The sequence below is a fragment of the Apus apus genome, chromosome 5 (assembly GCF_020740795.1).
Source record: "Apus apus isolate bApuApu2 chromosome 5, bApuApu2.pri.cur, whole genome shotgun sequence".
In the NCBI taxonomy this organism is placed as follows: Eukaryota; Metazoa; Chordata; class Aves; order Apodiformes; family Apodidae; genus Apus; species Apus apus.
This window is the reverse complement of record NC_067286.1, coordinates 54,756,350-54,780,098: the sequence shown is the minus strand read 5'-3', so window position 1 is coordinate 54,780,098 and position 23,749 is coordinate 54,756,350. Positions and strand designations below refer to the sequence as shown.

General features: G+C 38.4%; 2 protein-coding genes across 5 annotated transcripts in view; one reads left to right on the top strand and one right to left on the bottom strand.

Annotated features, from left to right (window-relative positions):
* The first annotated feature begins 243 nt into the window (after positions 1–243).
* MOK (MOK protein kinase) lies at positions 244–22,581 on the top strand. Of its 4 annotated transcripts, none has more exons than XM_051620318.1 (12): positions 244–350; positions 4,701–4,815; positions 6,577–6,666; positions 8,247–8,317; positions 11,929–12,007; positions 12,427–12,475; positions 13,393–13,571; positions 16,485–16,586; positions 16,986–17,159; positions 17,397–17,508; positions 18,591–18,656; positions 18,743–22,581. In XM_051620318.1, exons 1-12 carry the CDS (start codon positions 344–346, stop codon positions 18,950–18,952), a joined length of 1,254 nt encoding a protein of 417 aa, XP_051476278.1. In that variant the 5' UTR covers positions 244–343; the 3' UTR covers positions 18,953–22,581. The 4 variants fall into 4 exon arrangements, with proteins under 4 accessions (XP_051476278.1, XP_051476275.1, XP_051476277.1 ...); XM_051620315.1 differs by having other exon boundaries at positions 18,459–18,656; XM_051620317.1 differs by lacking the exon at positions 4,701–4,815 and having other exon boundaries at positions 18,459–18,656.
* Positions 6,056–23,749, bottom strand: part of WDR20 (WD repeat domain 20) — a 62,827-nt gene continuing 45,133 nt past the window's right edge. The window contains exons 4-5 of the mRNA XM_051620309.1: positions 6,338–6,409; positions 6,056–6,074 (exon numbers count right to left, since the gene is read on the bottom strand). Coding sequence (XP_051476269.1) covers positions 6,338–6,409 — 72 coding nt within the window. The 3' untranslated portion in view covers positions 6,056–6,074. The remainder of the gene's footprint in view (positions 6,075–6,337; positions 6,410–23,749) is intronic.

Below are 23,749 nucleotides of genomic sequence, written 5' to 3'. Positions count from 1 at the left end.
GGCAGACGAAGGCGCACACCGAGGTAGGAAGCGCCGGGCGAGGCGCAGGGCCCGCGCTGAGGGTCCCCGCGGCGCGGCAGCCGCCCGGGCGGGCACTGCAGGCGCCCCGTGCCCACTGCGCATGCGCCGCTTCCTTCAGGCCGGCCGGGGGCCGTAGTGCGCCTGCGCAGCGTCACGCGGCGCCGCGTGGGCGGGGCCCGGGGCGGGCAGCCGGGGCCTGCGCCGTTGCCAGGGTGACGGGAACACAGTATGGCGTGCTGAGGGCTGGGCCGGGCGGTGCGCGGCGGATGGGAGGGACCCGGCCGCTCTCTTCACCACCCTGAGACCTGCCAGCGAGCGCAGGATGTACAGTAAGGGGATGTGGGGAAAAGCAGCGGGCCCTGTTCGGTGTGGAAGCGGCGGGCGCATGGCCCTTCCTCAGGGGTGGCGTGGGCCCGGGCGTTTTGAGAGGGGCGGCCGTTACCGGCGACTCGGGCCCGAGGGGACTGGGGACGACCCGGGCTGAGGTGGTTGTAGGTGCTTTTGTGTTCCCGGGAAGCCGCCGTCACTGTAGCCCGCTGCCAACTCCTAGATCTTCCTACCGAGGCCGCATATGTAAGCGCTGGTCTCTGCGTGCCAGTCCTCCTCTTCAACAGGCAGCTGAGAATAAATCTCTCTCTCCTTCCCGTGAAGCAGTAGCCTGTCTGTTTTCTGGTCTTTCTAAGTACTTTCATAGAATTTGCTAAGTCTTCTCATTCTTTGTTTTGCACGTCTTTCCTTCCATTACTTAACATCGTTCTTCAAGCCATCCCATGTTCCATCCTAAACATTTGGTATTTTTGTGGATGCAATGATTATGTGTCATGGCCTTTTAACTGGCTGGAGCTGAACTTGTTGCTTTCTTCAGTTTTGGGTTGTATTTTTTCACTTTTCTCATATGCACCAATGTCACATTTAAATGTAATGGCTTTTTCTTCCTCAGCATCTTGGCATCTTTATCTGCTTTAGGTTTTATAATATTCTGTTTTGACTATGGCAGTGCAGTCTCTTCTGTCCTTCTATCTTGGATTCTTTAATTCCAAATTATTATTGATTTTTCTGTGCTCTCTAATTACAGTAATACAAGTGTAGTCTTTGAATTCCATCAGTTGCCCATACCTTCAATTCACATTGCTTTTAATTCCCTGAGTTCTGTAGTCTCCTGCACATTAAACTGTCCTTCTGTTGAGTGATTGCCTCTCTGCCATTTTCATGACCACTTTTTTGGGGTTAGACCAGCTAAGAGTGGTACAACTTACTCTTCTTATCTGCCTCTCTGCTAGCAATTCTAAGCCTGAACATCTGTGTGTGCTGAAGCAGAGGGGAGGGAAGGAAGAGGTTCAGTAATATCTAGCTTGATGAATGTTCCATGAAAGAATTGCTAATGGGTAATTAGGAACACTGTTTACTTAATATCATTCTCAAGGATTTCAGTCCTAACATGCTGATAATACTTTTAAACATTAATGTCATTCTTCATTTTTTAGTACCACAAATTCAGGTGCACAACCTGATAACAAGTTTTTATTTGTAGCTGTAGTAATTTTTAAAATTAACAGGCTTTGACCTGACTGTTGTAGTGTATGTTTGAAGTCCCTTGTTTTGGTGGGGGTATTTTGCCACCTGGTTACTTACGATCAGTTACGTGGTGCTGAAGTGGATTTTTAAGAATCTCCAGAAATCCCGGCTTGTGGACAGGGTTAAAATTTGTATTAAATTGTTAGGATCTTTGAAGTCTAAATTTTACTTCTTCTTTGTCTATGTAAACGTCTGTGTTATCCTTACAATGTCTGATTTCCTTTCAGCTTCTTATTAAATTATAACTAACTTGTTACATGATCGTTCTCATTTTCTGACTAGGATAGAAGCTCTCTCAGCCTCAGTGACCTGTTTTGTTGAGAGTTTACATGTTGATTTTCTGCATCAAAGAGACATTTCACATAATGCAGTTTTCATTCCTGATTCTGCACTTCATTCAAGCAATTGAAATTATTCAGGTCTTTGCTGTCCTTCTTTTCACTGGATGATTCCCTCTTAAGGACCAGGTTAAAGCCTCAGTTTTTTATTATGTCTAGGGTTTTTGTTTTGTATAGATAGCATTCTGTTGTAAAAAATTAACAAACCTTGCATGTTTACATGAAAAAATCCTTAGTGTTGTAAGAATGCTTTAAAGTGTGTAAAAGATTAATTCTTCTTACATTATTACAAGTCTTCAGTTTAATTTTTTTTATCATAATTTTTTTAGCCTTCCAATCTCATCTGGACTTCTCTTGTAGGAGCAAAATGCATATGTAGAAGAAAATGTAAACAAAACCAAATTGTATCAACATATACTATCTAACTTCTTTATATATGTTTTCAATAAATGTGAACAATAATGCTTGCCCTGTGTTTCTCTAACAATTTTAGTTCATTAGCACCTATGGCTGGTACACCATAAATGTTAAGATCTTATTTTCAGGTAATTTCATTTGTTTGGTGGTATTTTAATGACAGAGAATCAATTATTTGCTTTTAAGAAAGTAAAAATATGGTATTACCATGTATCAGAATCAGAGTAGGTCAATAAATAACTAATTATTTTTTGTTTGCCTTGGCTATTCTTTTCCAAGGGGACTGGCTCTGACATTCCATGAACATACAACATAGCCAGTGTGCACCTGACTGATTGCAGAGTATCAGTTGCTACCAAAAAAACCCCTCTGTTGATACTTTTTCTTTGGAATTTTTTAGGAGTGAGATTTAAGTGTTCTGAATTTACAATCTCCATATTATATTTAGCTGTGTAGACGGGAAATTAAAACTTAAAGTGGGGGTAGAGAGCATGAGGCAAAGTGTGATTTCTGCTGACAAAGCATGTTGCTTGCTGACTCCTGTTGCTTAATGAATGCCAAAGGCTGGGGATTGCCCTGCTTAAAGCACTAATTGACCAGTTATCAAATAACAGCCACATGAATTAAACAGTCTCATGGTCTCTTCCTTATTTTGGAATCTCTGTTAGAGATTGCCTCCTTTACCTGTAACGATTTTCAAATTCTGTTTCTGCTTTTAAAACAGTTCTCTACGTGGCCAATTTACATATAGTGCATTAGATGGTGTAGTTGATTTTAAATTGCTCTGGTTTTTCCTGTTACTCAAATTTAGATGGCCTAATCAGTTTATGATTCAGCATGATGGCTAATTATCAGAAAACCTAAGCAGCAGGTGATAAAAATGCAAAGAGCAACTGACAATTCTCACAGAAGTGCTGCAACTGTGTTGGAGAAAGAGGGATTTCCAAGGAGAAGATTTCTGCTAATTAAAATAGAAGTAGTTGGATCATAAGGAAAGGAGACACTCCCCCACCTTTTTTTTTTTTTAACAGTAGTAAGTGTGAAAGTTGGGGAGGAGAAAAGTGATGAAGACAACATACATTGATGGCTAGTTGGAAGACAGTGTTAGAATATCCCTGCCGAAGTAACTTTTTCCTCAGCAAAATTTCTTGGCAGGCTTTTTCCACTGTGAAGCTGTATTTACACTTGTAAATTAAACATATCTGGAAATCTCCTTGGACACAAACAGCAACTGGCATGAAAAGGCCCACATCTATGCTAGTGAATTCTCTTATCTTCCAAAACAAGGCAGTAGGACAGAAAGTGCTTGAGAAATGACCTTAGAAGGAGTCCTCACATCAAGCTGGGAAGGTGCTGAGGGGAGTGGTGGTTGTCACAGGCCAAATCCATGCCAGGGACTGTTGTCCCAGTAACTAATATAGGCAACTGCACTTCAGTGAATTTGCTGCTATCAACATAGTTTAAGACTCCTACAGTTATTCTGATTTCCCTAAAGGGTTGAACACGATAAAAAAAGGTTTCCTGCTCTGCATCCCTCAAAATGACTGGGTTTGGATCTTTCTTAAATATTAAGACTATGTCAAAAGCAACAGCAGCATTAAGGTAACCAGAATTGGCTTGTGCTCAGATGAAAATACTGGAAGAATTATCAAGAATAGAATATGTAGGTACTAAAAATAAAAGGAAGCAGGAGGACAAAGTAGGTGAAAGGAACCAGGGAGTGGGATTGGTAAGGAACAGTTAACCACAAAGCTGAAGGAGAATAAAGGAGGAAATAAAATAAATGTCAATGCTGAAGGAAATTAGAAAAAGACTCATAAATTAATATAAATAAAGCCTTTTTCATAACCTTGTGTTATCTGCTTGATTGCTTAAAATTCTGCAGAACTAGAATTGACTGTTTTCTCACATCCTTGTTTGGTGCACTTCATTATTAAAGCCAAGCCAAAAGAACAGTAAAACCCATGCTGGAACAATGACAACAGACACTTGCTTTTCAAGATAATTTTATGTTTTCAGTGGATACAAATAAAAGCGTGTGGGTTTTTTTTTGTAAATAAAGATGTTTCTTGATGGAAGAATCAAAGAGTAAGTTCAGGTATGAGTTGCTAATGTGCTGCAGCAGAACAAAGGTATGAAGTGCTGTGTGCAGAGGCATCATGTCTCTGAGCAAGGAGATAGTAGTTTATTGTCTAAGATATAAATAAATATCTTATGTGTTAGCAAAAAAACCTTTTATTTACAAAATTTCCATTAGTCAGAATTTAACAAATCAAGTATGGCTTGATATGCAGTCTTCATAACAGTTTCTGTTTTTAACATACTGAAACAATATATTTTTGTTTTTAGACTATAAACCAGTTTGTAAGATAGGAGAGGGAACATTTTCTGATGTTCTGAAGACACTGAGTCTTAGGGATGCAAAGTACTATGCATGTAAACGCATGAAGCAACCATTTCAAAGGTATGTAGTGATAGTACCACAGAAAATTGTATTTAAGTTTGGTGGGGAAGTGTGAAATGAAGACTAAGTGAAGTCTGAGTACACGTGTATTAAAAAGGTTTGCATGTATTACAGAAAAGGAATTCTGCTGCTGATAATGCAGGACCTTCCCATTTGGCATTGGGGTTATTTCCCTGGGTGCTCTAATTGATGTCATCCACTGTACTAAGTGCTGCCTGGCCACTGGGTCGAGGGTGGAAGAAGAAGAATAAGAACTCTGTAGTTGATTTCTGCTTTTCCAAATGCACTGAGTATGTTTGTGCTGGTTTTGTTTTTGCTGTTAATAGTAATAGGAGGAGGAAATGTGTCAGTTCTCTCCCTGGACAATACTTTTTTCAGTCTTACTTAAATACTGTTTTAATGGAAGTTAAAACCACTGTGTTTATCTTTAGTCCATGTATAGCATTAGTTCATATTTGCATTTATATTTAATTACATCCATCAGTGACTCGCTATATGGTCACAAATAAGTGCTGTTTATCAGTTAGGAGCATAGAGAAGAGGGCTGTGTGGAAGTGGACGTAGACTTGACGTTCTTCTCCAAATTTATAAGTGCCAAACAATGCCTTTTGGGTCACTGACTTTGTGTTCTCAGTTAAATACTTTAAGTTCCCAGTGAAGTCAGTGGGAGTGACACATTTATGCGTATGAAGTAAAATGGGACATTTTGCTCCTTTGTGAGATTTCACAATGTAAAAAAAAAAAAAAAAAAAAGGAGAGAGAGAGAACTCAAATATCTTCAGATGATGTTAGAGAACTCTTGGTCCTTTTATACATTACCTACAACTGACCAAATTGTCCAATTTATGGTCAAAAGAGCATTTAAACTCACTGCATAGCTACATCAAAGGCAGATGATGCACAATTCAGTGGTGGGGCATAGCAATAAGGCATAACAAGTAGTTTCTTTTTTTTCCATGTAGCATGTTTAAAACATCTTTTAGGCCTTTAACCCTTTGATGAATTGATTGACATATTGTTTTGATGAACACATTTTGGTGACATGTTCTTTTAGCAACAGATAACAGTGTTTTAAGCAGAACCTGCCCACACAAGCTCCTTCTCCTAGTTTCAAATTGGAAAATACTGATTTGGTGTTTACCTTCAAGTCTGACTGTGAAAAGGCTTGTATGTCCTGTTCTCATCCATTACAAAGTGTGCAAAGCTCTTTGTTTCCTGCTTCCTCCATAGAGTTTCTGTAGCTTGTATTTTGTTAAAATCTAGGAGGGCAACAGAACAATGAAACAATAGTTGAATGGTGTCCGTTTTTCATGTGAGAGGTTACTATCAAAACTTAAAATTGTGTTAAATTTGGCAGGGCTAGATTGTCACTTTCAGCCTCCTGCTGAGCAGTAGTTGGAATGCATGCTACACCAGTGCAGAATAAGGAGTATCATACGTACTATTATGCAGCACAAAATTTCTCCCAGGTAGTTTCTTGACATGGTAACTGATGTCTGGACCACAATACATTACTACTTACCTAGTTTGGGTAAGTCCACATACTCCAGCCTGCAAGAAGCAGGGAAGCCATTCTCCTGATCACTGATTTGCTCTGTAAGGAAATCAAGCAGGAGAACAATTTATCAGGCCCTGTGTTAAAAGTTCAGTTACAGAACAGAGTAGAGTAGGTTCTGACAGTCTCATGACAGGGAAGAAAGAATTATCATCCAGTCCCTGCCTGCAAGTCAGTCTTTTCTTTTCTTTTTAATTCAACTTTAGTATGAAACAAGTGAATGATCTGAGAGAAGTACAAGCATTAAGAAGGCTGAATCCTCATCCTCATATCATTACATTGCATGAAGTTATTTTGTAAGTATGGTAATAATGTCTTTCTTTCTTATTCCTTTATTTGAATGATATCCAGTAACTTTTAGGTCTAGAGGCAACTAACCTGTAGCCACTTAAACATCTTTTTTTTTTTTTTTTTCCCCCACAGAACAAAAAACCCACCAAATTTGTTAAATTCTAAAGTATCCATGCCTTGTTGTTAAGAAAATCTGATGTAGCTCTCACTTGCTCTGGCTCTTTTGCAGCAGACCAAAGTTATTTCAATGTCACAATTAAAATTACAGACTAGATATATTTTACATGTAGCTAAACTTCATATAATAATATGTACTATTTGCTGGCAATTTCAACCCATGTCTCATTCATTGGATGCTTTAACTGCATGACATCACCTCTACTGGAGACAGTGTTTTGGTCAGAGCTTATCTGCTGAAATAGGCTGTGGTACTTCAGGGGTCTTTGTCAGTTTGAACTAGGGATTGAGGCAAACTAATTGGCAGTATCATTTAATAGGAAGATTTACAGACACTCCATTGCAATAGTAGAAGTTTAGATCTCTAAATTAGGTAGCAGCTGAACTGTGAGCTTGGAAATAGATCAGTCAGTGGTGAAGCTGGGTTCCTTAGCTTTATTTGACACTTAAGTGTCTTCTAGGGACATATTCTGTCTCACAAAGAGATCAGGTTGTATAGCAGCATCTACTCCATCACTGCACATTAAATGTCATCACTATGCAACAACAGACATACACTTTATTATTCAAATGCTTGACACAAAACTTGACTGTTCTAAAATATTTTTTTCAAGCTCTTCAGGCTGTTTTATTCCTCTGCTCAAGGCTCTGGTACTGTACTGTTATTGACAAGGCTGTTTTCTACAAGTCTTTGGGAAGCCAGCAATGGTGTCAGCAGCTTAGCTTTCTGGAATTCTCAGCTTCAGCTGCTGTGTTGGTAACAAAGTGTAATCCAGATGGCCAGCCAGCTCGCCTAGCTCCTTCACAGTCTGTCTGCAAACTGAATTGCAGATTGTACCCTCAACCTTTTGCTGTCTGGGTTCATGGAACAGAGGGGGTGTACTTTAAAGCAGTTATCTTAAAAAAAAACCAAAAAACTGAAGACCTAAAGACATCTGCCTCTGCAGAGCAGTGAAACAGAAAATAAAATGTCAGATCTATTATCATATCGTGATAATACTTAAGAGCTGTTGTCAGCAAAACACAGATTCCAGTTAGATACTCATTTCCATGCAATAGAACAAAAAAGTATTTTCATATATGGCAGAATGGCTTTCCTGTCTTTTATTGTAAGATGGTATCAGTTAATTTACTGGAAATTTCATGATACTGAACAGTGTGATATGCCCAGAAAAACATGCCTTCAAATGACTTCATGGAGTAAATCAGTTAACTTTTGCAATGGACACTTTGGATAGCATAAACTAAAACTAGGATATCTCAGACCCTAAGTTGAAAAACTTCTATGAGAAAACACCAGTTAAAAATGCAAATGTAATTTTTTTATACTGGTTGAACTAAGAACTCTTTTCTACACTGTGTACAAATCAACATTTCTGCCTTAAAGTCTCCTTATTTGTTTCTTTAGTGATAAAAAAGATGGCACCCTTTCACTGATCTGTGAACTTATGGACCTGAGTATTTATGAGCTGATAAAAGGTACGTAGCTTATCCTTAAGGAACCCACTCTTGTATAGATAACAAAGTTTAATTAATTGTTTTTCAGTTGGTTGTTCACTGTTATATGTTATAAAACTCGAGGGAGTTCTTGTGCTGTAGTGCTTTACTCTTTATTTCTTTCCTGTGCAATATACCCACTTGTTTAAGGCATGGATGCATGCAGAAGGTTTGTAATTAATCAGGTCAGTGGACATCTATTTCTGCAGTCAAACTTTACACAAAAACATGGAAACAATATTGACTGCAAAACACAAAATAATTGCTTTATGTGACAAAATATACAACTTAAAATAGGTTATTTGTTAGGACTAATGATATAACAAGAAAATTATTCCATTTGTTTCAGAAACTACTGAATCAACAAATAGTGATTTTTTAGTTATTATATCTAGTTGAAATGCTTTTAACCAAATTTTCTCTATAAAATTAACATTATTCCTGAAACCTCCTATACTTAAAAATTCTGGAGCTGTTTATTGAAGCAGACAGGAGACCGTCACGTTTAAAGCAGAGTTCCTACAAACAGTTTAGAACAAAAGCTGATTTAAAACCAGATCTCATGTAGACACCAAAGGCGTTGGAGACAGCAAATGAAGGGACACTTATAATTCAACATTAAAAGAGGATTTTCTGAGTAATTAAAGTTGTGTGATGTCTTAACAGTTGGGAGAGTCATTTAAGTAACTGAGCGTGCAACTGTCATTCAGTCTAATGGAATGGATAAAAGACCTGCTCCCAAACATTACGTTAGTGACCCTGGGTATTTGGATCTCTAATAGGAGTTCCTGACCTAAATAAGAATTTGAGGTTAAAATGCAGTTGCTTTGCTGATCACTGAAGCAGACATGAATATTTGCTGGTTTTAACAAGACATCTTATTTTTCCAGGGTAAATTTGTTAACCTGTAAAGTCAGAATAATGGGATATAGGAAGGAGTCCTCATTGGATAGTAAGTTAGTCCGGTGCATTAAAAACATTTCTGCATCTTCTCCTTCCAGGAAAGATACTGTACATTAGTTAAGAAAAATCAGAATGCTTTGGTTTCTTCTTTAACTGCCTTTTTTTTAACCTCAGAGTATTTCCTTTTTTTTTGGCTACATTTATCACTGTTTAATTCCTTTCGTGTGAAAAAGCCTGCTATATTAAGCATCATATACAGATGGAAATTAGTCTAATAGTTTCAGTAAGTCTGCTACATTTTGTTTTGTGGGTTTTTTTTAATAAAGCTTCTATAAAATTCAAGTTTTGCATAAGGTGATTGTTTTCCTGCCACTTAGTTTTAAAAACCTACTTTTTTATGGCATGGTGAATCAGTTAAAAATTAAATCTGTGTTCACTTGTAATCTGAAATGCTGCCATTAGGGGTTATCCAAACATTAATCTGGGTCTGTCTGAACTACTATAAATTGCTTGTTCTTCTTATGGTTTGGATTTTGTGTCTGGACTGTGTTTACCATGATACAGTGTCTTTTTTTCACCTGGTATAAGGTGGTGGTGGCGGCACATGGGATAGAGCTTATCAAATCATAAAAAGAAAAATGGATTCTGACTAAGATTATAAGAAGTTAAATCAAGTATTTTGATATTTTGCAGTATTAAAGTAATTAAGTGTTTTGCATTTTTCAGAAGTTAACTTTGGAGTTTCAAAGTAGATGTATCAACACCACAATTTCCTATAGGGCAGAAATAGGTTTTTATTTGTTTTCTCCCTTGAGCAGTTCTACTTGTGGCTTATTGCAAAGTCAATAAATGTAACGTGGGAGGCATTTCAAATAATCAATATGGCAGAAATGCCAAGTATGTAATTAAATTGCAACATTAATCTTTCTGAGCCAGAACACTTCTTGACTGAGAATATTTGGATAACAATGGGAAGTAGAAGGAGCTCCTTTTGAATTTTCAGCGTTGAGGTCTGAAGGAGTGTATTACTAATTTGTAGAACAATTCAGCTGTGTTCATTAGCAATGCTCTGTCACAAAACTGTTTTCAGAGTGTACAAAAGTAGTTAAATTTCAGATGATTTGTAGTCTTCTGAAAATGCCTAGTGTATAGTAATGTGAATGCTTGTCACCTCCTGACTATTCTGTATTTTGCAAAATTAATTCTGATATAGCTGCAGAGCAACTTAAAAAAGCTTTCAGTTAGAAAGCTTTGTATGAAGTTTTGTAATGAAGAAAAACTTGAAGCAGGGGTTGACTGAAAATTAATTTCTAATTTGACAAGGCGTATGGAGACACTTCTGTAATTAGAAGAACAGTTTATTGTCATGCTACTAATGTGGAAAGTTGATTCTCTGGGTTTGTTTTTCCTTAATAAACCAACAGATTTGTGTTATTAATCAAGACAAGGCCATTTGTCTTTACACAAAGTCATAATACTCTTGCTATTAATTTATAGTGGTATCAATTGGGTCATCCAAAGCGATGAAAAAAATATCGCTCAGAGAGGGATGGGGAAGATGCCTCATGTGAAAACAGTTGTAGCCTCAAGTGCTGCCACCTTACGATTCCCTTCATCATTATTTCCAGCTAAGGTTTCTCTAATGATAAATATGGAAGTAGAAGAGCATTTGCACCAGATTTTACTAGTGGCTTGTAATGAAAAAACAATTGAGCATAAGTTGTTTTTGTGAAGCCCTGATATTTGAAATACTAATAATAATCCAAGTTGGTTTGAATAGCTGCACTTTATAAAATCTTTTCTATTATAAATGACAAAAATCCTGATGTTGAAAACACCGTTTACCTCTATTGGGGCAATAATACTACAGTTCCTGGTGTAAATGGTATTCAATCTCAAGTGCTTTGTTATCTAATCCTGCTCAGTGGATTATGTGGTGGCTGAAATCAGTCAGAACACAGGTCCTGCTGGCTGCTGGCCCCTGCAGCTTCAATGAGTTAGTGTCCTGGTAATCTCCCTCCTCCTCCCCAGCCAATTACTCATACTACTGTCAGCAGGCAGATCAGTACCTGCTTTGTTTTTCAAAAATGTGGTCATTTCTGCCTCTGCTGATGACATTGCAGCTTTGCATAAGGGCTTTACAACAAGCTCAGAAGGTCTTTGGAGCCTATAAAAGAAAAAAAAGTGGAGTAGTTACTGAATGGCTCTGAAAAATAGATAAATATTATAACTCATTATTGTGCAACAGCAATAAGCAAGCTACACTACATAGGTTAACCTTGAATTTGCAAGTCAAATGTGAATTGCAGTCATTGAAGCACTGCAGTAATCCGACGTGATTGATTTGAATCTTGAACCTTAAGGACAATTACTTTGTTTAGAAAGGAAATTAGACATTTAGAAGTGAAGTATTGCAGTTCTGTTAGAAACTGGGAAACATACTGCAGTAAAAGCTAAGGCAGATCACAGACTTTTCAACTGACAGTTGTTAGCTGAGCTATTCTGGTGCATACTGAAATCTAAATTGTGTCTGAAGTTGAGTAGAAAATGGATTATGAAGGTAGCTATAAATGACAGAAATAGTATAACTGCAATAGGTAGTGTTAATGCACTGTTGGAAGCTGAAGAGTAGTTTTTTTTGTTCTCTTGTTTGCTAAAAAGGACTTGTACAACTTGAAATTTAATTCTAGGAAGGACAAAACCATTACCTGAAAAAAAACTTAAGAACTACATGTACCAGTTATGCAAATCTCTTGATTACATACATAGGTAAGAGACCTGGTTCAGCAACAGTTTTACAGTCAATGTATTTATTATACATTTATGTCAGGGTCATCTCTAAGCAGACACAATTATCTGGGGCAGCAGGCTGCTGCAGGGAGAGAAAACGCCATTGCCCAGATGCATTTTTGCCTGTAGCAGAGCCCTGGGAGGCAGCAAGTAGGCAGCCCATGCTGCTGGCAGCACCCAAAAGGGTCCCCAGCAGCTGCTGCAGGAAGCCCTTCTGGGAAGGGGTGGCCCTTGCAATCCTTTGGTATCCCTGGTGAGAGCAAAAGCAGAAAGTCTGGCCTCGCCTCCCTAGTCTTACCCTTTCCCCATTCCCATACCTGTTGTCTCACCATAGTGGAATCACTGATAAAGTTTATCTTTTAACTGAACTTTTCTCTCTTGTGTTTATATTGATACAGAAATGGGATATTTCACAGGGATGTGAAACCAGAAAACATATTAATAAAGGTAATTACTTTTATGTGAGAATATTTAACTGAAAATGAAGTATATCAGTATTTTTCTCTTTACTCTGAGAAGTAATGCTTGTTTATGAATAAAAGTATAGTTTTAAAATACTATAGACCATTACTTATCATGCTGTGTTACTGATCTAGAGGAATGAACAGGCAAGTTTGTTGTTAGCTAAAACCTGAAATGGGTTGGATGTGTTACAGCCTGCATGTGGTCACTCTGATCTACAAACCTGTTCTTTATCCTCTATCAATAGATATTTTCCTTTCTGTGTCAGCCTAGGAACAAGCAACAGGGTTCAGTAGCTTGCTTTCTACATTCAATTCCTGCATTTAGTGGAAGTTACTCATACTTCAGAGAGTAGAAACTTTCAGATTATTTATTCATTAAAATCTACTCTCCTGAGAGTTTCAGCATGTTATTTTGCTCATGTCTGAAAAGGCAGGATTTCAAAATTCTGTTTAGGACATTTTATTTTCTGGAGATAAGCTTTTTGTTTAAGTTTTAGAAGTGTACAGGAGAAGCCATTACAAAGAGAAGCCAAAACCACCTGTTACATCAGTGCAAAATACAAGAACTCTAAGAAAATAACTTAATCCAGATGTCCTATTTGTCAGCCTTCCCTTCAGTAATAGTCCATATTCTTTTCAGTTAACTCTTAGCTTTTTATTTTAATGATGTAGAAAATGGCGTTTGCACATATTATGGGACACAGGTATCTTCAAGCTACTTGGTATTTGATTGCAGTTTTACTGCCATATTACTATCCTTGGGATTTCTCAGAGTTTCTCCTTAAAGTAATCTGTGGTTGTTTTTTTTTTTTATGATGACTACTTCACACGTTTAAAAAAATATATCTTTGCTTTAATATTTCGGCCTTTCTAATTAATCAAAATACTTTGTTTTTGCAGAAGAACACCCTGAAGTTGGGAGACTTTGGATCTTGTACAAATATCTATTCTAAGCAGCCCCATACAGACTATGTCTGCACACGCTGGTACCAAGCACCCGAATGTTTGCTTACAAATGGCTACTACAGTTACAAAATGGATGTTTGGAGTGCTGGCTGTGTTTTCTATGAAATGGCAAGGTACAGTGTTCAGTGGAGGGTTTTGCTTATTATGAATCAAGAAAGTCAAAAGTAAATAACTCAAATAAGGAACACATGTTGTCGTTAATATGATCTTTGTTTCCATGGTTTTGTGGAAGCTTCTTTTGTGATTAGTCTGCAGGGCTCATGAGGCAGCAATCCTGTCTTGTCTGGCACTCTGCACCCTATGGCAGGTTAGGAGTAAAGCAGTGGGATGTTCAAGAGAACATAGTACCAACAAATATTATTTACAAGCAAAATAATATTTTTAAACAGTTTGTTGGGGTTTTTTGATTGAGGTTTTTTGGTATTTTTTTGTTGGTTGTTTGGGTTTTTTTTCCATTGGCTTTGTGTTTGAGTTTGGTATGAACTTGTTTTCTCTGCTTCATCTCTGAAGAGAGGAGGGCTCATTTCCTGCCATGAGCATCACTGTCTGTCTTCAGACTTAAAGCACTTGATGGTAAAATCTTTCCCTCTTTTTCTGACTTACTCTTCTGCAAAAAACAGACATTAGAAAAGACATTCCCTTTGATTTATATTATAGTGTCTAAAACTCTTGCACAAGGATCTTATGTCCTGGAATATTTTGAAGTTGGGTTCTGATGAAGGATGGTTTCAGGAAAACCCAGATTAAAATCCTTTAAGCTTTTCAATGATGATGAAACTATAACTCAATGAAAATTGTCACTGGTCTTCAAGAAAAAAAGGAAAAATAACCACCATGAGTATCTCTCCGGTATCTTTGTGCCCTAGCAACAGCAGCAGTTCTTTATTCTCCTCCCACACTGCTGTCTCTGATATGCAACCAGGAGAGATAACATTTGTTTTGCTTCTTTCCTCCTCCTCCACATGGCAAGTGCAGCTGCTGCCATCACAATCACATTATATGACAGTCCTTATGCTTTGCCTGCTAACTTGTAGAAACAGTTCTGCTTTGGTCAGAAAACTGTTAACAGAAAAATCCCAAATGTGGCACTTCTCTTGCAAAGTAAATCGGGACCAAAAGCTTTAAAAATGTTGGGGTTTTCCATTTCAGTTTGAATCAGGTGGGCTTTGAAGTTGGGCGAGAAAATGACACACTGCAAACTTCAGTTTTCTTAGGGTAAAAAGCTTTAAGGATATTTCCTCATAATTCTAGCTTTCATTCTTTGCACATTTTCAGACTTGATAGGTGTGATCAGAGAGAAATAAGGAATGTTGATTGGAAATTACTGAATTAAAAAAGATATGGCTTTGCCAAGCTAAAGGAAGTTATTGACAGGTTTGTTTCTTTTTAATGCTAGTGAGCATTTGTGTAAGCCTTTATGCTTTACATTTTACTCAGCCATGCTTATCTTTAAAACCTTGGATCTCCCTCTTTCTGTTCCTTATAAATCATGGTTCCCAGATTAGATTTTTTGTGGATTGTCCTTCCCTAAGTTAAAGCTCTACATTTAGAGAGAGGACATTTTCATAGTTCACACAGAAGCTGCTACCAACTGCTTGTCTCAATATAGCTGCACAAGATGAATCAGATCTCTTTTTTTCTCCTTCCTCTACTCAAAGCTTTATAAAGACCTTCAGAGCAGTGTGCAGCCAGCTGTTTGAATTTGCAAACAGTTACAAGAACTCTCCTCCTGCTAAGAGGGCTGAATGTATTGCTTTCAAGAATCATGTGATGCTACTGAAGTGTTTCTTAAATTGTAAGCCTAAGGAGATGCTCTGCTAACATGGGAAAAGGCAATGTGTGCAAGAAAAAAAATGTTAGTGGACCTAACTTATTAAGTCAGATTTCTCTATTGAAAACAACGTTTTCAAGGACTTTCTCCAAGTTTTCTATTAGTTGAGGATGAAGCTCAGGAATGCAGTTCAAATTACCAACTTTCCAGTATTGCTGCTCACAAATAACCTGTGTGTTAGGAATGGGATGTTTCTTACATATTCTATGTGCATGCACAACAGAAGGGACTGCTTGGCTCTGCTCTCTTGAAATGAGGAAAACACATTGTCTTCTGGGATCTGCCACTTCACTGGAAAAAAACACAGTCCCGTATCCATTGCTTTTCACCAGGAGGGATGTTCTCTTTACACATCAAAAGAAGCAGGGCCAGCAGAGCAAGGGAGGTGGTTCTCCCCATCTGCTCTCATGAGACCCTACCTGGAGTACTGTGTCCAGTTCTGGAGTCCTCAGCACAGGAAGGACATGGAGCTCTGTAGCGAGTCCAGAGGAGGGCCATGAAAATGATGAGGGGGCTGGAGCACCTCTCCTATGGGGACAGGCTGAGTTGGGGTTGTTCAGCCCAGAGAAGGTTCTGGGGAGACTTTGTAGTGGCCTTCCAGTACCTGAAGGGACCTACAGAAAAGCTGGGGACGGACTTCTTTACAAGGGCATGTAGTGACAGGATGAGGGTGTAGTGGTTTTAAACTGGAAGAGCAGAGATTTAGATGAGACATTATGTAGAAATTCTTCACTATGCAGGTGGTGAAACACTAGGACAAGTTGCCCAGGGAAGCTGTGGATGCCCCATTCCTGAAAGTGTTCAAGGCCAGGTTGGATGGGGCTTGAAGCAGCCTCGTCTAGTGGGAGGTGTCCCTGCTCATGCAGAGAGGTTGGATGTGGATGATACTTTAAGGTCCCTTCCAGCCCAAACCATTCTGTGATTCTATAATATTTTACGCCAAACCTGTGAGGAGAGGTCAACTATAGATTTCTGTTTAAGAACCCAAAGTACTCAGTCCACCCAGACACACAGTTGTATTAATCTTTGTTCACATGTTGTCCTTCAGTTGTTTGTTGGTATTAAACTGCTCACAAATGAACAATTTAAAAATGTATCTTCCTCATAAATGAAATAATTTTAACTGAAGTGGCAGGGGTGCCACTTTAATTTAATTGTGTCTTCTCGAGTGCTAACACCATCTCTCACCTTGCAGTTTTCAGCCTCTCTTTCCTGGATATAATGAGCTGGACCAAATTTCAAAAATCCATGACATTTTAGGCACTCCTGCTAGCAAAACTCTCCTCAAGTTCAAGCAGTAAGTGTGTATTCCCATGGTTATTAACCTCACTGTTTGAACATCCACAGTGTAACTGTACAACTGTGTGCAAGTTCTCTTCAGGGAACCACCACCAAAATCTAATTCTGTTGGGAAGGCTGCTGACCAAAGAGCCATGTCTCTTACCCCTGCCCAGAGACACACAGTGTGATCCTTGTAGGCAGAGCAGAGGAAATCTGAGCCTGTATCAAATTTTATTTGGCCTTTTATTTGTTTAAAACAAATTATATAACTTACTAGGAAAGAAAACATTTTTTCCAAGTATTGCTTGTGTCCCTAGTAAACGATTGTCTACATCGGATGAGAACAATTTTTTTCACTAAATTGTACTTCTCTCTGAATGTGCATGAATAACTGTTCTCAACTTGCTTAACACAGGTCAAGAATTGCCAGTTTTGATTTCCCCATTAAAAAAGGAAAAGGAGTACCTCCTCATGTGCACAATTTGTCTGCCAAAGGCTTCTCTCTCCTGTATGCAATGCTAAAATATGACCCTGATGAGAGAATTGCTGCCCATCAAGCATTACAGCACCCTTATTTTCAAGAACTCTGGCAAGTAACTTCAAATCACTTCAATCTTGAAGACTAACATTAAAAAGTGGGGGGAATGATGTGTGCTTATTATTTCAAGTGGTCTGAAATGAAGTTTGTTTATAGTGCTAGTACATAACTTGCAATACAAAGAGTGGAATTCAGTCAACATAATTCTTTGCATTGAGTCCAAACTTGACCTAAAGCACAACTGTTATTTTTCTCTTTTCTTTTTCTTTTTTTCCCCAAACTTTTTAGGGGAGCTGATGCACAACCTTTGGCCTTGCACAAAAAATTAAGATTACTTGGAAATAAATCAGGGTCGGTACCTCTGCATTTGTTGCAAGTTTCAAAGGGAAGTCAAAGACAGGTAATATTTAAGTGGGAGAACTGTCAGCCCATTTAGAGAAAGTAATTTGTGACACTGAGCTTGTTGGCTAGAAACGTTTGACTTAAGATAATGACATGGTTTCATTCATCTGCCTAAACTCTGGTCTGGATTGGGTCTGATGCACTTCCTTCCCCTCCCCCTGAAGCCCTGAAACACGAGTTACAATTTAGAAGCTGTGATACCACTTAATCCTTTCAGTAGACTCTTGTCATAGTTGCTATTACTTATAGGGTCAGTTCTATGTAGGCTTTTTCAGTATCATCCTCATTTTGCTGAAGAGTTGTAGCAGAGACAGAAAAGGTGCTTCTGCCTCTTCAGGCCTGCAGTCTACATTTCGAGCAAATAAATATGAGGGTTTTTTAAAACTTAATTATCCCGTGTTTGCCCAGTATCTGGGAAAACTCTAAACTTGTATTTGACACTGGAAATAAAAAAATTAAAATCTGATTAAAAATTCTGGCAAACTAAAACTTTGTGTATATTAAAGCTATGTGAAAAAAGCTCAACATACTCACTCATAAGGGTTTGCTCAGTCTGCAAAGTGAGATTGAAGTTAGTATTACATGAAAACTTTTTGAGAAAAACAGGTTTTTATCAAAAATAACGAATTACAGTAGCAGAAAAACCCCAAAACTTCTGTTCTGCATTTAACCTTGAAAGCACAAACTCTCATTCCATTGGAGCAGCCACTTTTTCACTTTTTCCACCAGTTTAGCTCTGGGGTTCATCAGTGTAGGCTGGGTAAGAAGTTCCTTAGGAAAAATTGCAAGAAACATAAAGTGATGCATAAATTTTGAAAAAAGAATTAGCTAAAGTAGTATTTGCCTGAGGTTCTTGGGGATTTTTCCTAATAATTTGGATTTTCTTTTACTTTTATTCCTTAAGTTGCCCTCAGAAAGAAACTGAATCTTGTTTATTTATTTTAAAAGCATTATCTTGGGCGAGTCCAGGAAAAAACAAAACAACATGGAGCTTCTGGTGCAGAATTACCAAAAATCAATAATTCTGCAGTAGCCTCATTGCCTTCCTGCTCTACTCCTACATTGCATTCTGTTTTCCAGCCACCTAAGGAAAATGGTGAAGCCTCCATGTTGCAGTCCCTTAGATTTTTTGGATCAAACATCAAGGTATAGATTCTAACTTGCTCTTTAAGGTGCAATGGCAAAAGAAGTTTTACAGAGCGTATTTCAAACTTCTGTCGTTTCCTCAACAGTCTGAGAAACAGAAGGCACTTAAGTCTTCCCTGAACCATTTCCACTTACCTGCTATAGAACCAAGAGGAGGAGGTTACCGACCACCTTGTAAAGCACCGGAGTGTGAGAAAACACACGGCCATGCAGGGAGAGACCCACTCGTGCTGCCCTTGCCAGAGATCTCCCCAGCTCAGCAGCACCTTGTTCTGTGTTTCTCTGACAATCTGTAGGCAAAGCCCACCAGCTTATGGAGGGCTGCTCACCTACCATTGTGGTGTTCTGTTCCCCAAGGGTATCAGTATTGAATTAAAGCTTTGTTCTGGCAGAGCTCAGAGAGCACTCTGTATTGAACTTACTAAGTATTTTTTCCTTTTAGAACCTGATGGAGGAGGAGGTTGGTTAAAAATAACATGAAAGGATTCTTTGAGCTTCAGTATTAGTAAGGGAATGTGAGATACAAAATATACATTTTCATACTGTGTTAGAAATGAGAGCTAACCTTGGTGATTTTTTTTTAAATGTAAAAAATATCTTTCAGTCAACTCGGGAGTGTATTCACCTCCTATATTTAATAACTTCAACCTCAAGTTTTAGTGAGAAAGTGCAGGTAGTGCAATCACTTGAGAGACTTCATTTTGATGCAGTTTCTGTAACTGCCAAATATTTTAGTAACTAAAATCTAGCTAAAAGCTGAAGTGACTTTTTATCTTATTCAAAAGCAAATGAAATTTAGTCAATAGTTTTCTTCATGCCATTGATCTTCATCAAAAGTTTTAACAGTGACATTGCTAGTTGCTTACAAGAGCAGTAAAGGAATCTGTCTTACTGTGCTTCAGAAATTTTGCACACAGATCATCAGTAACAATTCAGTGTTACTGTTTCCTAGTACCATAAAAGGCAAGAGTTAACAGGCCTTTAGTTGGAAAGAGTAGTTCTTGCAATTTGATACCATTGATTTTAAAACTCCTGAGAGCTCTAAAAGAAATTGCAATCACTAATTTACAGTACTGAAATTTGATGATGTGCTGCAAAACAGTTTTGCTATTTGAAAAAAAAAAAGTTTGTGCAAGTCATTCTTGGCTGGGAGTTTAAAAATCTTCTGCTTACCAAGTGTGCATGAAGGAGGTTTTGCAAATAACATTTTTTTGGGTTTTTTAATAGTTCTAAAAGATACTCTGCTCACAGTTGGGAAATTATCCACTTTTTCACCCGTCTGCCTGAACCAAACACCTGTGGGGCTGCTGTGCTACAACAAAGTGAAACCCGAGCAGTGGGCGCTAGAGGCAGGCAAGGCAGCTGTTGCGTTGGAAGGCTCCGCTGCCGCTGGGGCGCTGTGGAACGGGGCACTGGGAAGCAGAGCACAGGGGGGTTACTCAACCAACCCTTGAGCAGCAATTTGAGATGGATGCCCAAAGTAGCTATTCCAATCACGTAAGATGCAGCTCAGAGCAGTAAAATACACCTTAACATAAAGCTTTTATAAAAATACTACTTACCTAGAGTAAGTGATGGCCATTATGCTCTCAGCTCTTCTGCTGACGTTTTAACAGGGTATGCATTTGTGATAATAACAATTGTTCTCACTCAATTACAGGTTTTCCAGGTGGCTTTTTTGTTGTGGTTTCTGTTGGTTGGTTGCTCAACACTGGCTGGATTCTGTTGTAACTGCTTCAGATCCTGTTCCCTCTTTTGTCATTCAGCTTCCAGATAACTTTGAACATGCCCAAATTCCTCACTGTAACTTTTCAGTGTTGGGAAGCTCGTGAGACTCAAGTCCCTTATGAGTCTTTTTAAGTTCTACTGCTTACAAACACCTATCTAATGTTGCTCTCCACGTTTTGAAGAAGGTATTGTTTTCATACACAGGGCTGAGGTTCAACGACAGGTAGTAGCAGATATTCTAAGATGTGAAAATATCAGCAGGCTAAAATGTTTGTAGTGCATACTGTGGGAGTAATTTTTTGCTATTTATTCCAATTTGACTATGCAAGTTGTAGATCTTGCACCTGCATCATGGCCTGCTGTGCCTTTGCTCATTTAATTCCAGTTCTTCATAATGAACTTTCAGAATCTCAATTGCAAGAATGGAAAAACATCCCAGCACTGGCAAGAATTCTTGTAAAATAAGGGTATAGTACATGAACAAGGCTCAGCAGGGAACCCAGTATTGCTGCTACCCACCCCAGGTATGCCACAGAAGTGGCAGATTTCTCTTACTAAGACTGAACAAATATATTACCAGAGTTTTAGTGGGAGAAGTGCTGTATACCAGTAGAGTGAGAACATTACAGTAAAGGGGGAATTAAACAGCAGAACATATCAGGATAGCTAACTGCTCTTTCTCATTTTATTGCAACACATACTGGATGGTTGCTGTCTTTCCTCCAATTCAAAGCAGAAAATATGCTCCTGACCATGGTATCTTGATGTGCAGAGGGGTAAATGAAGACTGGCTGTTGTACTGCTTTGTTACAGTTAATCATCTCCCTACTTTCCTGTTGGCAGCTCATACTGATAGAACTGATGGACAACTTCAGTAGGAATGCAGTACAGTTTTGGTTTGAGTAACTATATTGAGGGCTGCAGGAGTATATATGAAAGAAAGGTGTGATGCTAAGCTTAGGAAATGGAATTAAGGCCTGCAGGTGTACAGGCAACAGTGACCTCTGGCTTCTTTGGAACTCTGAGCTGAAGGTGTCAGGAGCTTAACCAGGTGGGTTCTTTTTGTCCAGAGAAGATGATGAGTTGGGCATCGTGTGCAGCAGTAAAAATGATGGTCTAAAAACAGGTAACTTACTGTGTCTGAGGGATCTTGCTCTCCAGTTATTAATTTCTTACAAGATTAAAAAAAAACTACTACCCATATTTGGCTGATCATTCAGACTCAGAGCTCTCTTACCTAGCATCATGCAGTAGGCAAAGGCTCATATTATCAGGAGTATGTTCCTGATGGAGATATGCTAATTGTATTGGTCACTTCCCATAATCTTATTCTGGAAACCTCAAACCACAGATGCTGAAGTTTAAATATTTCAACAACAATACATTCCCCTCAAATCCTGTGTGCACAAGATACTTTTCTTTCAGATGTGTTGGTTTCTGTAATTAATATCAGGCAGGTAATTACCCACACACTGGGAAAAGAGTTTTGTTTGTGGGTTTTTTTGAAAGAGATTAAAAAAATCAGACTTTTTGTTAAGTTTTAACTTGAGGAGAAAAGGCTATCAGAGTAATATCTTGTACATTACCAGCAATTCTCTCTAACATACTCTTATCTCTGGGGCTGTCATAATGAAAAAGGCAATTTCATATTCAGCAGATAGTTTTTGCTATGAAAACTGTGCATTTCAAGTGCAGGACCATAATGGAATGTTTTCTTCATTTATTTTACACTTTCAGGTGGATCTTACACAGTCTGGCACATACACTGCTTCACAGGTATTTATTTTATAACCAGTTTGTTGCTGTTAAACCTCTGGAGACAACTTATACTTCTCTGGCTGTGGGATTAGTAGGCAAACCTCAGTTTTTCCCACCTCCTTTGTGTTTAAAATATACCCAGCTTTGAACTGCAAACTGTATTGTTTCTACCCTCATTTTTCCAGCTAAAATTTCATTTTTATATGATCCACTTTTCCCTACTTTGTTAAAAAAAAACCCACATTATTTATTAAGAGCTGCTTCTATAGTAGAACTCTAATTTCTTTCCAGGTAAGTTATTAGTATCCCTTTTCTGCCTGAAATGTTTATTTTCTCTATGGAATAAAGGCTGGGATGGGAAGTACAACCTTCTAGATGATTGTCTAGTAGTAAAGGAGAGGCTGAAAAAAGAAAACCCACGTACACTCCTTGTGTGCTGTTCAGCTGTGATCTGTAGCAGGGACATACTCTGCAAATGCATATGAAGGAGCTGCTCGTGTTACCCTAATGTTGGAGACTACACTTCTGTCAGTACCAGTTTTGTTTTTCCAGCTGAAGGACAAAAGCATTTTAAAATTATGATATATTTTCTCAGCTGTTTCATTTTTACTCAGACCATATGAAACACTTACATATTCTACAGGGAGATAACTACACTAGTTTTCAGTGAGGAGGTTTATCTGTATTTTAGCAGTTAAACCCACTCTGTTAATAAAACAAAACTTCTGAACAATAATCCTGCTCACTTTCAGTGTTTTCCCCACTCCTCATATTTTAGAATTTAAATAGATAAGAATCATAAAGTCTAGCTCTATCTTAAATGAAGTCAGCTCCCTAAATGCCAGCTGATAAATGTATCTGGCAGTTCTCTACATGCTGGTTGCATCACAAGACTTAGTAACAAGTACCTACTGCAGTTGCTTCTCCCCAGATATTCATTCATTTTCTGAAAAAAAAATTAACTTCATGCCTGAAAGTGTCTCAAGTTTACTTGCAATTTTAAAAACTTCTACCAGAGAGCAGGAAGGGTACGAACATGTGGCCCCCACCACAGCGTGTGAACACAGGGGTGTTCCCCACTTCCAAGCAAGTCCTGCCCTGTCTGCTGGATGCCCAGCTGCAAGATTCCATGAAAACCCAAGTGTGAACATAGGATTAAAGGGAAAGATACAGCAGGTATTTCCGTCTTCTGTCCTTTAGAGGCTTGACATGAAGCAACACCTCTGGGTGGGGATTTTGATCTTTGCAAGGACAACTGAAACCAATGTAAGTGTCCTGCTGCTGCCTGAAAATGTGTGCTGAGACAAGCAGCACTGAGCTGCACCAATGGATACATCTACCTCCATAGCAATTAACAGTTTCAGAGTGTTGAATTATGTATTACATGCCTGATTTAAGACATGTTGTCTCAGAAATAACAATCTGTTCCAGTGTGTTGACTTAATTTTAGATTGCCAAGTCAGAGTGTGCACATCTCCTACCACTTCACAACTCCCCAAGACAAATACAGTGGTTACAAAATCCTTATCCCACAAGGATGTCTGTAATATTTCTGCTGTATGATGTATTTAAAGATAAACCATTAAGAATGAGAACAGAACAATGTT